The 14171-nt window shown below is 65.3% G+C and overlaps 3 protein-coding genes across 3 annotated transcripts; 2 read left to right on the top strand and 1 right to left on the bottom strand.

Annotated features, from left to right (window-relative positions):
* The first annotated feature begins 1636 nt into the window (after nucleotides 1-1636).
* PPAN (peter pan homolog) lies at nucleotides 1637-4940 on the top strand. Its single transcript, XM_074935249.1, has 7 exons — nucleotides 1637-1714; nucleotides 2436-2544; nucleotides 2920-3043; nucleotides 3271-3349; nucleotides 3501-3630; nucleotides 3846-4012; nucleotides 4490-4940. The coding sequence occupies exons 2-7, from the start codon at nucleotides 2507-2509 to the stop codon at nucleotides 4915-4917; spliced, it is 966 nt and encodes a 321-aa protein (XP_074791350.1). The 5' UTR covers nucleotides 1637-1714; nucleotides 2436-2506; the 3' UTR covers nucleotides 4918-4940.
* Nucleotides 4941-5321: 381 nt separating this feature from the next.
* On the top strand, nucleotides 5322-7400 carry P2RY11 (purinergic receptor P2Y11). Its single transcript, XM_074935248.1, has 2 exons — nucleotides 5322-5372; nucleotides 6201-7400. Exon 2 carries the CDS (start codon nucleotides 6202-6204, stop codon nucleotides 7174-7176), a length of 975 nt encoding a protein of 324 aa, XP_074791349.1. The 5' UTR covers nucleotides 5322-5372; nucleotide 6201; the 3' UTR covers nucleotides 7177-7400.
* A 316-nt stretch (nucleotides 7401-7716) lies between these two features.
* EIF3G (eukaryotic translation initiation factor 3 subunit G) lies at nucleotides 7717-14083 on the bottom strand. The gene is made up of 11 exons (XM_074934791.1): nucleotides 13954-14083; nucleotides 13650-13696; nucleotides 12551-12685; nucleotides 12380-12468; nucleotides 11870-11929; nucleotides 11282-11386; nucleotides 10795-10984; nucleotides 8690-8797; nucleotides 8245-8381; nucleotides 8017-8123; nucleotides 7717-7817 (listed from the first exon to the last, which is right to left on the bottom strand). Exons 1-11 carry the CDS (start codon nucleotides 13971-13973, stop codon nucleotides 7802-7804), a joined length of 1014 nt encoding a protein of 337 aa, XP_074790892.1. The 5' UTR covers nucleotides 13974-14083; the 3' UTR covers nucleotides 7717-7801.
* Nucleotides 14084-14171: the final 88 nt, after the last annotated feature.

Raw genomic sequence — 14171 nt, 5'->3', positions numbered from 1 at the left:
GCCGCCCCCCGGGGTCCCGGCCGCCGCCCCCCGGGGGTCCCGGCTTTGAATTCAAGGCTGTGCGGGCAGGACTCTTGGGTTCTGTCCCAGCTCCAGGAGGGCCGCGGGGTCTAGTGTGTTAGGAGAGGAGGTGGGGTGGGAGCAGGACCCTGGGGTTCTCTCCTGGCTCTGGGAGGGAGCAGAGTCTCTGGGAACACCCCTTTTTCAGCCCCCAAGTGCAGGCCACAAGCCCCGAGGTGAGCGTAGCGCGACACTTGCTGTCTTCCAGGTGCGGAAGAAGAACTCCCTGAAGGATTTTGTGGCGGTGGCGGGGCCTCTGGGCGTGACACACTTCCTGGTCTTCACCAAATCCCCCACCAATGTCAACTTCGTAAGTGGTGCGATGGGGGCCAGAGGGAAAGCCCTCAGTCCCCCAGCTCCGTGCCTGGTCAGGCTGGAACAGCTCTCTGGGTTCAGTAAGGGGCAGGCCTCTCCCCGTGGCTAGGAAGGTCTTACTGGGGCCTTTGCTGATTGCTTGAGCCTCTTTGTGCCTGCCACCACCTTCCCCTACAGCCCGGTCCAGAGCACAGAGCCGGCACTGTCCAGCACTGCACCGAGCTGGGGTGCAGGGAGGCTTGTGCCTGGCTGGGTGCCCCTCTTTCTAGTCCCAGTGACGTTCCTTCCCCTGGGTCTCCTGTGGCGGGATGCAGCTGATGAAGCAAATCTTACTGAGCGCGCTCTGTGATTTCAGTTCCAAAGTAAACGCACTGATGCATCCGTCCCGCTGGGCAGAGCGAGAGGAACAGACATGGCAGCCTGCTCAGCACCGGGCCTGGCACTGCCCTGGTGGGCAGGTGCTGACCGTACCCAGCCCTGAGTCTTGTGTGTCTGTCTGTCTCTCTCTCCCGCAGAAACTTGTCCGTCTCCCCGGAGGCCCAACACTGACCTTCAAAGTCACGCAGGTAGGTGCTGGGCATGTTGGGCCGGGGGTCCGGAGCTGCCCCTGCCCGTTAGTTTGGGATTAGCGCGGGCCAGTTATTCCTGCCTCCTTAAATCCCAGGCCAGCTAAACGTGTGTGGGTTGTGGGTGTCCAAGTCTGTCCTGGCCAGAGCTGGGCCTGTGTCCACTGGCGGGGGGGGATGCTACCCGCGCAGCGATCACGCTGCTGCCCTGGCTTCCCCATGCGCTGTGAGCACAAGCTGGGGATGCCAAGGGTCACTGGCACCTGGAGAGGTGACGCCCCCTCCCTGGTCCAGCTAGTCAGCACAGAGCCCCCTTGCCTCTCGGCCAGCACCCCAACCTCCCGCTCCTCCGCCCCCCAGTACTCGCTCATCAAGGACGTGGTGTCATCACTCAAGCGTCACCGAATGCACGAGCAGCAGTTCACGCACCACCCGCTCCTGGTGCTCAACAGCTTCGGCCTGCAGCAGATGCACGTCAAGCTGATGGCCACCATGTTCCAGAACATGTTCCCCTCCATCAACGTGCACAAGGTGGGTGCGTGGGGGGAGGAGGTACTTGGGGAGCAGAATTGAGGCCCCCCAGCCCGTGCTCCAGGAAGCCTGGGGTTCCCTGGGGGCTGGCAGGGGTAGGGGGAAGCCCCGCTTGTGGCTAGTGCTCATCTCTGATGCTCACCGCCGTGCGGCTCTGCCCCCAGGTCAACCTCAACGCCATCAAGCGGTGCCTGCTGATTCAGCTACAACGCAGACACCCAGCTCCTGGACTTCCGGCACTAGTAAGGGTCTGCGCTGGGGATCATCAGGGGCCAGGGACCACAGCTTCTCCGGGCTCCCTGGTTCCATGGCTGGGCACCAAGGGAGATCGACCGGGCTGTGTGAGAGGGGAAGGGAGGCTCTGTCTCGGCAGGTGACCCCTACGCCTCTGGATGCTGGCGATGGGGGTATAGTCTGCTGATGGTTCGGTGATTTCATCCTCCAGTAAACGCTCTGAGGCATCCAGCGAGCGGGAACCAGCAGGGATGGCAGACAGACAGTGGTAGCTCCTCCTTCCCGGGGGTCACCTGAATCCCCAGCAGCTCAGAGCATGGTGCTGAGCGCCAGGCGTAGAACTCGGCCCCGTCCCAGCAGCGGGGAGAGCAGGGTGTGCGGGGGTGGGCTGTGCTCCTTGCTCTGCTGGCTCCAACCCCTCATCTCTACGACCTGACCGGGGCCGCGCAGCGCGTGGCGAAGTGCCAGCCCGGAGCAGCTGCGGAGCGCTGGGTTCGAATCCCACTGCAGTTCCTCTGGCGCTGTCTCCCTCAGTCAGTTCCCTGCCATTGCCAGGCTACCCCGGCTGGCAGACCGTCTAAGCTGCTCAGTCCCGTCTGCCCTTGAGCCCCGTGATTCCTTCCCGAGCCCCTTCTGGTGCACGAGCTGGGTCCCTCTCGGCCCTCCTGCTCCCAGAGACCCCCTGCCTGCTGAGCTGGTGCATGACCCCTCCCGTCTCCTCTCCCCCAGCAGCCTGAAGGTGGTGCCTGTGGGGGCGAGCAGAGGCCTCAAGAAGCTGCTGCAGGAGAAGGTTCCCCAACATGAGCCGGCTGGAGGACATCAGTGAGCTGCTGGCCAAGTGAGCGCTGGGCCTGCGCGCCAGGGGCCGGCCTGGGACCTGAGACACTGCAGCTGCGTGCAGCGCTTGGCGGCTCGGAGTCGGCCCTGCCCACTGCTCCCACTGGCAGCTCACCCCACGTCGCCCCTCTTGAGCTTGGGAACCAGGAGCTCAGTGCCCCGGGCTTGGGGACTTGCCCACCGGGCCGGAGCTAGGGGAGGGGCCTCTAAGGCTGCACTTCTACAATGGAGCAGAGATTGGCTTAGAGCCGGGGTGGGCGGTTGGGAGCCAGGACTCCTGGGTTCTGTTCCAGCTCTGGGAGGGGAGCGGTGTCTAGTGGGTCAGTGCAGGGCTCTGCCAGGTTGTGTCCTGTGACTGGCTGGGTTTTCCCTGCAGGGACATTAACCTGTCGGAGAGTGAGGCCGAGCAGGACGGGACCCACAATATCCTGGAGCTGCCCCAGGCCTACGCGGGCCGGGGGAACATGAAGGCCCAGCAGAGTGCTGTGCGTCTCACTGAGGTGTGTGCTGCAGCCAGGGGCAGGGGGTGGAGCCGGCTGGCAGGGCGTGATGAACACAGAGACCTTGATAGAACCGTGATCTTCAAAGTAAACGTTCTGATCCGGCCATGGGGCTGCGTGGGAGGCTGGGAGGGCTCCACACCCCCTGCCTGCTCTGCCCCCAGCTGTAACCGGGCAGGGGCCTGGGGCCGGCCCTGGTCTGATGGGTTCTGTCGCCTTCCTCGCAGATTGGTCCCCGAATGACCCTGCAGCTCATCAAGGTGGAGGAAGGGTTGAGCCAGGGCAACGTGCTTTACCACAGCTTCAGTAAGTGCCCTGCCCTGCCCGACCCGGTCCCCATGGCCCCCCTCCGGGTCCGCAGGCTCCAGGCCCCACGTGACTCCCGTTCCTGCCGTTGAGTGGCGAGTTCGAATCCCTGGGGTCCGTCCCCACTGAGCTCCTCCCCCTTCCCCCCCAGTTCTCAAGACGGAGGAGCAGCTCCGGGTGGCCCTGGCCCGGAGGGAGGAGCGGCTGCGGCTGAAGGCAGAGCGGCGCCGCCGGCAGGAGGCCGATGTGCAGCGCAAGGAGGCGCAGCGGGAGGCCCACAGGTGAGCGGGAGGCCCCCCATCACTGGGGGCAGCAGCCACCGGCGGGGGATAGGGGTGGGCTTGAGGGAGACGAGCCAGGAGCCTCAGCATGGGTCTGGGCAGGCTGCAGCCCCGGAGCCTGCACGGCCCCTGAGCCTGGCCCTGTTCCCCGCGGTGCGGTGCATGCTGGGAGTTGTAGTCCCCTCGGGGCCCGACGCTGGTGCTTTGGGGTGCAGGAAGCAGAGCCTGGCAGGGATCAAGAGGAAGCAGCAGCAGCAGCAGGGGGAGGATGGCGACAGCGGTGCTGAGGATCCTGGGATGCCGGAGGACCAGGACCCGGCCGACCAATCAGATGATGACACAGAATATTACCGGCAGGAGGTGGGCGAGGAGCCTGACCAAGGTGAGTCGTGAGCCCAGATGATCTGTGCTCGGAGCTGGGCTGCTGGCACCGCCCCCGGGACGGGGGAGCCAGGGCCCCCGGGTCTCCGTACCGGGCGCAGCTGATGATGCGAATTTCCTGAGCGTGTTCTGTGATTTCAGTTCAAAGTAAACGCACTGATGCGCCAGGCCCCCAGCCCCGCTGCATGGACTGCACCTTGCCCCCCGGCATTGCAGTGCCCAGCCCCTGGCAGCAGTGGCCTTGCACTGGGTCTAGCTTAGGCTGGTACTGAAGCCTAGTTCTGGGGTCCCATCTTCAGCCAGCTCTGACCTCTGGAGCACAGATCCCTTGGTGGGTGGTTCTGGTAACCCAGCCTGGGGCCATCTCACAGCCCCGGCGCCCTATCTCCCCTGCCCTATGGCTGTTCCCATTCCCCACCCATGGGGCCTTGCCGGTCCTGGATTGTGACTCTCCTCTCTGGTTCTCCCCTCTCTCTAGATCTGTTCCCCAAAAGTGCTAAGAGGAAACATGGGCCCCAGCGCTCCCCCCAGCCCAGCAAGAGACTCCGAACCAGCCAGCCTGGGGGGCAGCCTGCCAGCCCCCAGCCAGGCAGAGCCAGCCGCAAGGCGAAACACAGGAGACCCCCTGGCCAGCCACAGAGGGGCGAGCGCAGCCCCAGGGAGCCGGGGATCTCACAGAGGCCTGGCCAGCAGAAGGACCTACGGAGCCCCAAGGCCCACAGGCGGCAGCAAGGAGCACAGAGTCTGAAGCCAAAAGGACCCATGCAGCAGGGAACCAAGCGGGGCCTTAGGGTCCCTGGCTCCAAGTTCAAAGGGCCAGGGAAGCCAGGACTGCGGAGGAAGCAGGCAGCCCAGGGAACGGGGGTGCTCCAGAGGCCCAGGGCCCCCAAAAAGGGGTGGCACTAGCCCCTCCAGGACTCTCAACCTTGCCCATAGACTGGGGGAAGGGGTGGGTGGGTGCTGGATTTCCTGGGCTCTTGGCCCTGTGCTGGCTGGCTGGGCAATACACCACTGCATTCCTCTCGTCTGTCTGTGCTGGTCCTGTGTTTGGGGGGGGCCCTGCTCTGAGCCAAGATGCGGGTGCCCTCCCCTCCCAGCCTGATCTCCTGTGGACCCCACTCAGGCACAAGGCCAGTGCTGCCAACCTCTGAGCTTCTCTGGGGGCAGGATGGGATCTGTGGGCAGTTACCCCACCCTCCCTGCCCCTCCCCGAAAGGGTGGCGCAAGGCCCTCCCGCCACCCTCCTGCTGTGGGGGAAGGGATGGAGCAGCTTCTGCTGCGAGCTGCGAGCAGGAAGGAACCGCCACTGCTTCCTGCCCCCACTGGGGTAGCAGCACGGAGCTGGGCCAGGGCAGTGCCAGGTGAGGTGCGGGCAGGGGGTGGCAACTCGCCACAGCTGGAATTCATAGCACAGCGTGTGTGGTCCGGGGGTGGGGGGGGAAATGGTTCTGTCCCTAAACCTTCACCCCCGGGCAGAGCTGAGCCTCCCATTGCAGCGTGAGCGACCAGCTGTGGGGGAAGCAGAGCAGGATGCTGGGGTGGGCGGGGAGACGCTGCGTGGGGGGCTAGCTGTGTCACCAGAGCTGGCCGTGTAGCAGCCGGGGGTTGGGGGCACCGGCCCCTGGGCTGGTGGCCCAGAGTTGCCTTCTTGGGGGTGGGGGGGGAGCAATTCTGGCTCTGGCAGGCAGCAGGCCCAGGGAAGCACATGCTGGGGAGGGGGTTCTCACCCATGAGAGTGTCTCTGCCCCAGGGGGCATGGGCAGAACCCCAGGTGTAACCTGTTGGAAATGGGCAGTGAAGACCAGGGGCAGGGGGGCAGTTGGCTCCTGCTCCCAGGAGCCCAGCTGCAGCCTGGTGGTCCCCAGGACTGAGACTGCAGCAGCCTGGGGGTAGGGAATGTGATCCGGGGGGCCGGCTACGGCAGCTGCGCTGGGTGCACCATGTGGCCAGTCCCACCACCTTTGTTCAACCTGCACTGGCTGCCAGGGGGCAGGAGGTCCAGGGCCCCTCCAGCAGCAGCAAGCAGGGGAACAGAGGGTCTCACCCCCAGCTGTGAAATTCCCCCCTCTCCCAGCCTAGGCCAGGACCCTAGGGCCACTTTGCGCCACACTGCGCCACCATCCGGCCTGAAGGGGGGAGGGGAGGCAGCAGGGAGCCTCGAACTCAGCCTCCCGCTTCCTCTGCCCCAGGATGGCAGCACCAGGCCCCCACGGGCCAGGGCCCTGCAACGCTTCCCTCAGTACGTTCCAACAGCAGATGTGGCCCGCACTGGTGGTCGAGTTCTTCCTGGCCTTCGCCGGCAACGCCTTCGCCATCTACCGCTTCGTGGCCCACGAGCGCACCTGGCACACGGGCATCGTGTACTCCTTCAACCTGGCCGTCAGCAACCTGCTCTACGCCCTCTCCCTGCCCTTCCTGGCCGCCTACTACCACCCGCCCAAGCACTGGCCCTACGGCCTGGCCCTCTGCAAGCTCGAGCGCTTCCTCTTCAGCTGCAACCTGTACGGCAGCATCTTCTTCTTCACCTGCATCAGCCTGAACCGCTACCTGGGCGTGGTGCACCCGCTCCTGGTGCACGGCCGGCTGGAGCCCCGCCATGCCAAGCTCCTGAGCAGCGCCGGCTGGCTGCTGGTGGCTGGCCTCTCCGCCCCCACCCTCTACTTCTCGGAGCTGCAGCCCCAGGGGAACTGCACCGAGTGCCTGGGCAGCGCCACGGACGAGCAGCTGCCCCGCTACCTGCCCTACAGCCTCTTCCTGGCGGCCTTCGGCTGCGGGCTGCCCTTCCTGCTCACGCTCTTCTCCTACGGGGCCATCTTCCGCACCGTCTGCCGCAACCCCCACCTGACACCGCTGGAGAAGCGCCAGGTGGGGTGGCTGGTGAGCGTGGGGGTGGCTCTCTACGCCGTCTCCTACCTCCCCTACCACACCCTGCGCAACCTCAACCTGGGCCTGCGGCAGCGGCAGGCCGAGGGGCAGGACAAGCAGCACGTGCTGCTCATCCACTCCGCCTACCAGCTCAGCAAGCTCCTGGTCACCCTCAACATCTGCACCCACCCGCTGCTCTACGCCGCCCTGGCCGACAGCATGCGGGCCTGGTGCAGGGCCCCCCGCGGGCAGGACAGGGGCCAGCCCACAGAGAACGTGGCGCTAAAGGCCTGTGGCTGACCCCGGGGATGGAACCAGCCCCCCACCGTTGTGCTGCAGGCCCACGGGACGAGCTTTGCCCCCCCGGGGCCAGCCGACCATGCAGAGCAGCGGGGTAACAGCAGCTGCTCCAGCCTGGGAGACACACCCTGCCCCCACGAGCAGGGCTGCTTGGGAGACACACCCATGTTACCGCAGCAGGGGCTGGGCTCCTTTGAGATCAGCCATTAAAGCAGAGTCTGAGCCCCCTGCTCCGTGTCCTGTCGCTCTCTTACAGGTCCTGGGGCCGGCTGCAGCCGCAACCCCCCTGCAGGGGCTGGGAAGCAGGCCCAGAGCCGCCTGGTTCCTGTGTATGTCACCACGGCCCCCCCCCCCCCTGCGCTGCTCTGCTCCCATCACATGGCCACAGGGTGCTGGAGGCTGAGTCAGGGCGAGGGCCCGGCCCAGCCCCCACTCCCGCCAGCTGCATCGCATAAAGTGGCGCAGCTCGGCGCAGCCCCTGCACCCCCAAGCTTCCTGCCAGCCCCTCCCAGGCGGGGGAGGAAGTGAGACCGCCACACGCCCGGCGGGGATGAACCTTTATTAACGACCGAGTCTCTCAACAGCAGCAGCCATTCCCGGAGCAGCAGCTGGCGGGGCACCGGCCTCAGTTGGTGGAGGGTCTGTGTGGGGAAGAGCGGGGTTAGAATGGGAATGAAGCCAGGGGTCAGCTCTAACCTCCCCCTCCCCACGCTCCAACCCCCACCCCGCCCACCCTCCAACCTCCCTCCGCCCCACCCCAGATGGGGCAGCAGCCAGAGAGGATCCCGAGGTGGGTAGCGACAAGGGGACCCCCCGCATGCGCCCAGGCCTGGCACTCACTTGGCCCACTCCACATTGAGGATGAGGTGGTCGTAGCCAAAGCCGGAGACGCCGGCGATGGCACGAGCAGCATCCTCGCGCCGGTGGAAGCTGATGAAGGCAAAGCCCTGGGGGAGGAAGCAGGTGGTGAGATCAGGGTGGGGGCTCACTCCAGTCCCTGGGACCCCCAGAAAAAAGGGACTGTGGGACAGTGCCTGGCATGGCCTGGTTCTCCCCCCTCGCCCTCACCTTGGACTGCCCCGTGGTCTTGTCCTTAGCCAGGTAGATCCTGGAGATGGAGCCGAAGGGGCGGAACAGCTCCTGCAGGTCGGTCTCCCGCGTGTCCTCCGACAGGTTGGTGACCCGGATGGTGGCGTTGTCATCGGCTGGGGAGAGGGGGGCAGGTCAGGGCAGCCAGCAGGGTGGGGCTGCCAGAGCCCTGGGGACCACAGGCTGGGCAAGCGGGGAACTGTCTGGCACAAGTCACACACACCCTGCAGGAGCTGCCGTCGGCCCCATTGCACATGGGGAAACCGAGGCACAGGGCTGGGGAAGGACCCGGCAGAGCTGGGAGTGGGACCTTGAGTCCAGTCTGCCCTCCAAGCTAGCAGTGAGAAGTGGAAATGCCGCTGGTCTGCAGCCCAGGATGTGGCTCAGCCCTGTCCCATGGTGGGCGCCAGGCCCCAGCACTTACCCCTGCGGTTAGGCTGCATGGATTCCCCGCGGCGGCTGGCTCCATCCCGCAGGCTGGGCGGGACGTACTTCCCAGTCTTGCTCTGCTGGGCCTGGACCGGCTCCGGTTCTGGGAAAACCGGAAACATGGGGCTTTGAGCATTGCCCAGACCCACCCATCCCCCACCTCCGGAGACCTGCCTGCCCCTCGGACCCCACTGGGGAGCCCCCACTGCACCCCCTCCCCAGGGACCTGCCTGCCCCTCAGCCACCACTGGGGAGCCCCCACTGCACCCCCTCCCCAGGGACCTGCCCGCCCCTCGGACCCCACTGGGGAGCCCTGGTGCACCCCCTCCCTGGGGACCTGCCCGCCCCTCGGACCCCACTGGGGAGCCCTGGTGCACCCCCTCCCTGGGGACCTGCCTGCCCCTCAGCCACCACTGGGTGGCCCTGCTGCACACACCCCGTGACCCTAAGAGCTAAGAGCAACCAGATGTCCCGTTTTTATAGGGACAGTCCCGTTTTTTGGGACTTACATAGGCACCTATTACCCCCCACTCCCTGTCCTGTTTTTTCTAAGTTGCTATCTGGTCACCCTACTAAGAGCCCTTGAAGCCAGTTGGCAGAGGAGCACCCAAACGGCGTTTGTAACCTCTACAATCACCAGCGACCTGCTGGCTGGTCGGGCTGCATAGGATGAGTTGTGTGCACTGAAAAGACGTTCTTAAAATCTCCTGTGGAGGCAGCAGATCAACCCGCCTGCCCGAGGCCAAGGGACGGGCACTGCCCTGTCTGCAGGGACCAGGCTGACAAGGGACGGGCACTGCCCTGTCTGCAGGGACCAGGCTGACAAGCGGAGGAGAAAGCCCCATAGCTTGCTGACAAGCAAAGGACAACAGAAGGACCTGTGCCTCAAAGGCAACCGAAGTGACCAAGCCAGCGGATAGGGCAAAGGAACCCAAGGCTTGGGGCTTGCCCCCAAAGAACAAGCAGCTGGCAGAGGGGCGTTGCCTGGGTTCACTTTTCAGAGGTTTTCGGGATGACGGAAGGGGACAAGGGGAGCCCCTCAGTATCCATCCAAGGGGTCAGCACCCTCTGGCTCTGCAACCCCTGGATCCTTGGCTGCAGTGAATGTTTCCGGGCAGGCAAGGTTTGGAGTGGCAGAATAGGGCGTCTGCTGGAGAGGCAGGCGGGCTGGGGCAGCAGGGAGCCGTTACAGAGGCTACACTCCAGCTGCAGGGTAACACAGGGCGCCTGGGTCTGGGCTCCCCAAGGAGAGCAGCATGCCGCTGTCGCAGGATTTACACAGCTGGGGCTGGGGCTCACACTTCAAGCACTGGCTTTTAAGTGACTCAGAGCACAGCTGGCCTCAGCTTGGGGGTTTCTGGTTATTTTGGGTGAAGCAGTAAAACGAAAGAAAGTATAAAAATGAGCAGCGGTGAAACTGCCACGAAGTTGGAGCTGGCCAGACGGGAGCTGCACAGAGGAGGGGGCTGCAGGAGCTGAAAGGAGAGCGGAGCGGGGGAGGCAGGAAACAGCTGCCCACCAGCGAAATATGGACTGCAAGCAGCAGCAGCCCCAGAGAAGGAAAGGCAGCCAAGCTGAATGAGGAGGCACAGCTCCCAGGTATTCCCTATCCCCACGGCACGCCCCAGTGGACCAAATTGGAACCAGGCGGGGGGGTTAGAAGAATCCATCACCCCTTCTGATACTGAGAATCCAGCACAAGGGAGTCCCCACGCTGGGTGACCCACTGGGCGTACTTAGCGAGATGGGCGCAGACAGGCTTTGAAATACACACATGAGCCGAGATCTCCACCAGACTCGGAACCCCCCAAAGCCCCAGCTGAGTCAGAGCGTGTGTAGGGCGGGCGATTTAACCAAGAGACAGGCAAAGGGGCAGAGTCATGCCCCCGCTGCGCCCCCCTCCACCGGCTCTCCCCACCCATCCCCCGCCTCCAGGGACCTGCCTACCCCTCAGCCTCCGTTGGGGAGACCCTGCTGCTCCCCCTACCCATCCCCTTGATTAATCCGGAGTGCCCCCACTGTACTCCCGGGCTCCCACCTGCCCTGTTCAACCCCCGTGCAGGGACTCTGCCCTCCCCGGGGCCATGGGTCCACCCGCACCTCCTGGAAGCTTCTCCTTCTCGCCCGTGGACAGGCCCAGCTGCTCAGCCAGCTCCTTCTGCATGGGGCCCAGCGTGTCCTTGTAGGGGCAGCGCGTCGTCCAGTGGTCACCCTTGCAGATCCGGCACGACACGATCTTCTGCCCCTTCAGCTTGTTCATGGGGTCCTCCTCCTCCTGGCAGTTCAGGTCCTGCAGCAGATGGGGCAGGGCAGTCAGCCCCAGGAAGCCCTCCCCACCTGGGAGCCCCAACCCTCCAACGGGGCTCCCACATCCTCCCGCCCATTCCCCACCCCACTACCCCAAAGCCGGTGAGCCAAGGCTCCCCTCCCTGTCTCAGAGTAGCCCAGGGCAAACAGACCTGTCGGATGCTGTCAGAACCCTGTGCCCCTCACCCCCGCTGGGTCTCCTCGAGATCTCATTAGCCACCCAGAGACCTACTTCACCCCCCAGACCCCTGGCCAGCCCAGCCCCCACCCCCGCACTCACCTCCTTGCTGGTGATGAAGGTCATGAAGACATCATCGCTCACTGTGGTTGTGGCCACATTGGGGCCCGGAGCATCAAACTCAGAGTTGCCGAATTTCTTCCAGTTCTGGGCGAGAGCCAATGGTCACAGTGGGTGTTGAGGAGCTGAGGGGCTGATGGGGCCATGCTCCCCCCCGACACACACACACTTCCCTGGGCCTTGCCCCCTCTCGCAGGACCCGACACCAAGTGCCCCGCAGGCATGGGAGCCCCAGCAAGGCCAGCCCCTAGTAGCCCCAGGAAAGCCCCACTGTCTCTGACCCCCTGCCCCAGCTCAGCAGCCCCCACTGCCCAGCAGAGGGTTAAGCCAGGGTAAGGGCAAAGGGCTTCCAGGAGCGCACTGGGGATGGAAGGAGGAACACAGAACTGGAGGGACAAGGGAGACCTGGCAGCAAGATGAGGGATGAGGCAGAGCCCTGGGGTGAGCTGGCAGGGCTGGGAAGGATTTCCCAGCTCCCTGCAAAGACATCTGATAAGCTACCCCCAAGGTGAACGGCCTATGTGGATTAACGCCTCGTGGCCCTGCTATCCCAGTGCAGAGCCCACTCACCTTCCGCCGCGCCACAGCCTTGGAGGCCTTCCTGGTCTCAATTCGGAAGGTGCGGATGATCTGCAGAGGAACGACAGTACCAGTCGCTGAGTGCCATGGGGGCAGGCGGGGTCATGGCATGCCAAGGGGAGTGGTGCTGAAGCTGGGCCCGCAACCAGATGCTCCAGTTGGAGACATGCTTGGCTGCTTCGCTCCAGCCGCGCCTGCATTCCAATGGGGCGGAACACCACATGTTGGTGCTCTGCAAGTGGGGTATTCCTGGGGGCCAGGCCTTGCAATTAGGAGAAAGCGGAGGGGAAGGGAAAAGCAGACAAAGCCACCCACTCAGGGGAGCTCCACTGCTCAGGGTATACGGCCCTGCCCTGGGGAAGGGGCTGTGGGGAGCGATCCTGCCCCCCAGGACGGGAACAGGCTGGCTTGGACCCAGTGGATTTTGCAGTGGGAGCTGGGGAGGATTCCAGCCTGAAGCCCGGTGCACTGTGGGGCCCGCTCCCCAGCCCCACCACTTACCTTCACCTTGCGCCCATCCTCCTCCTCCCGGTACTCTGTGATGGTTTTGATGTTCCCGTTGATGAGCTCTTTTGGGGATGGGAGGGGACCTGCAGAGGGAAGTGGGGAGGCTGGTGAGACAGCTGCGTGACTGGGTGTTCCCAGCATAGGGTCCCACATCCTGACTCTTACCTGCTTTCAGCAGCTCAACGTCTGCACTCAGGTCCCCGCTCAGGGGGGTGTCCTTCAGCCCCCCGCTCAAGGGGAGGTCCTTCAGCCCCCCGCTCAAGGGGAGGTCCTTCAGCAGCTCGCTGGTGATGCATTTGTCTGAGGAGGGGAAGCGGCTGTTATGCCACTGCGTGGTCTCAGAGCTGAGCTAACAATAGGGGTGGAGGGCTGGGAATGAAGTCCCCCCCCCACCCTGGGGGCTGGGGATCGGAGAGGCTGCACTGCCGTCCTGGTACAGGGCACACTCAAGTCCTGCAACAGAGCCCCTGGGGGACTGCACGGGCGTGAATCTCACATCCCAACAGGGTGTGGGGGGCCAATGGGGAATCATCAGGTCCCCATGAGGGGGGTCCAAGGAGCAGAGCTACCCTGGGGGGTGGGGGAAAGCCCCCTGAGCAGGCGCTGACCTTGCACTCATCCCCACAGCATCTCAGCATAACCAGCTATGTGTCTAACCCCGCCCCCCCCAGGTTACACCAATGTTCCTCTCTAATTTTTTTACATCCACGTGCGAAATGAATTGTGTTACGTGCACCAATATGGAGGTGATGTGTGGCAGGGGTGGGGCCCAGGAGTTCAGAGTGTGGGGGGACCTCAGGGCTGGGGTAGAGGGTTGGGTGGGGTGATGGCTCTGGCTAGGGGAGAAGGGTCAGGTGGGGGCACGAATGAGGGGTTTGGGGTGTGGCGGGGGGCTCAAGGCCAGAGGGTTTGGGTGGGGGTGGGCTCTGGGCAGGGGAGGGATGAGGATTTTGGGGTGCAGGCTGCCCCAGGGCTTTGGCAGGGAGATTGGACCCCCCTCTCCAGCTCTCTCCCCGCAGCAGCCTGGGGCCGAGGCGCCTCTCCGGGGCCACGCAACTTAAAGGGAACTTAGGGTTAAACAAGCCAACAAGTGACGTGTTAATGGGGGTGGACGGGGGGACCAGCCTCCCCCAGTGATTTACCGGCTCCACCCCAGCACTAGAGCCGGGGCGGGGGGGCAGAACAATGTGATGGGGGCGTGGGGGGGGCACCAAGGCCTGGGCCGGGGTCTCCGTGCTGGGGGCGGGGCTTCGGGGCTGCTCACCGTCGTCTCCCTCCTCCTCCACCTGGTCGGCCCAGCTGGGCTTCGAGCTGCGGAGACAGAGAGAGTCAGAGGCCGCCAGCCCCCCCCGGACCCCCCCCGCACCCCGCCCCCCCCGGGCCCCCCCGCACCCCAAGTACCCCCCCGGGCCCCCAAGTACCCCCCGGGCCCCCCCGACGCCCTCCTCACCCTGCCCCGGGGCCCCCCTCGGGGCCCCCCCTCACCCCGGGCCCCCCCAGATCCCCCCCGGGGCCCCCCTCAACCCGCCCCCGCGGGCCCCCCCAGATCCCCCCCGGGCCCCCCTCACTCGTAGTCCCCCGTCGGCATCGCGGCGCCTCGCGCAGCAGGACCCGACTTGGTTCGCTCGCGCAGGCCGGAAGCGGAAGGGCGCGCGGGGCAGCGAGTCGGGGGCTAGAGCGTCGCCGGAAGCCGGGCCCAGCGAGCCGCCCTGGCGACCGGAAGGGGAATCGCCGCGGTGCATGCTGGGAGCGGGGTGGCCGCGACGCACGGCGTGAGCCGCGGCGC

The sequence above is a fragment of the Natator depressus genome, chromosome 20, assembly GCF_965152275.1.
Source record: "Natator depressus isolate rNatDep1 chromosome 20, rNatDep2.hap1, whole genome shotgun sequence".
In the NCBI taxonomy this organism is placed as follows: domain Eukaryota; kingdom Metazoa; phylum Chordata; order Testudines; family Cheloniidae; genus Natator; species Natator depressus.
This window is presented reverse-complemented; position numbering and strand designations above follow the sequence as displayed.

Coding starts and splice junctions, on each gene's coding strand:
- PPAN (XM_074935249.1), top strand. CDS start 2,507: ATGAGCCGGCTGGAGGACATCAGTGAGCTGCTGGCCAA. Junction 3,350..3,500: donor CGTGCTTTACCACAGCTTCA/GTAAGTGCCCTG, acceptor CTTCCCCCCCAG/TTCTCAAGACGGAGGAGCAG. Junction 3,631..3,845: donor GCGCAGCGGGAGGCCCACAG/GTGAGCGGGAGG, acceptor TTTGGGGTGCAG/GAAGCAGAGCCTGGCAGGGA.
- P2RY11 (XM_074935248.1), top strand. CDS start 6,202: ATGGCAGCACCAGGCCCCCACGGGCCAGGGCCCTGCAACGCTTCCCTC.
- EIF3G (XM_074934791.1), bottom strand. CDS start 13,973: ATGCCGACGGGGGACTACGA. Junction 12,469..12,550: donor CGTTGAGCTGCTGAAAGCAG/GTAAGAGTCAGG, acceptor TTCCCTCTGCAG/GTCCCCTCCCATCCCCAAAA. Junction 8,382..8,689: donor CATGCAGCCTAACCGCAGGG/GTAAGTGCTGGG, acceptor CCCTCTCCCCAG/CCGATGACAACGCCACCATC.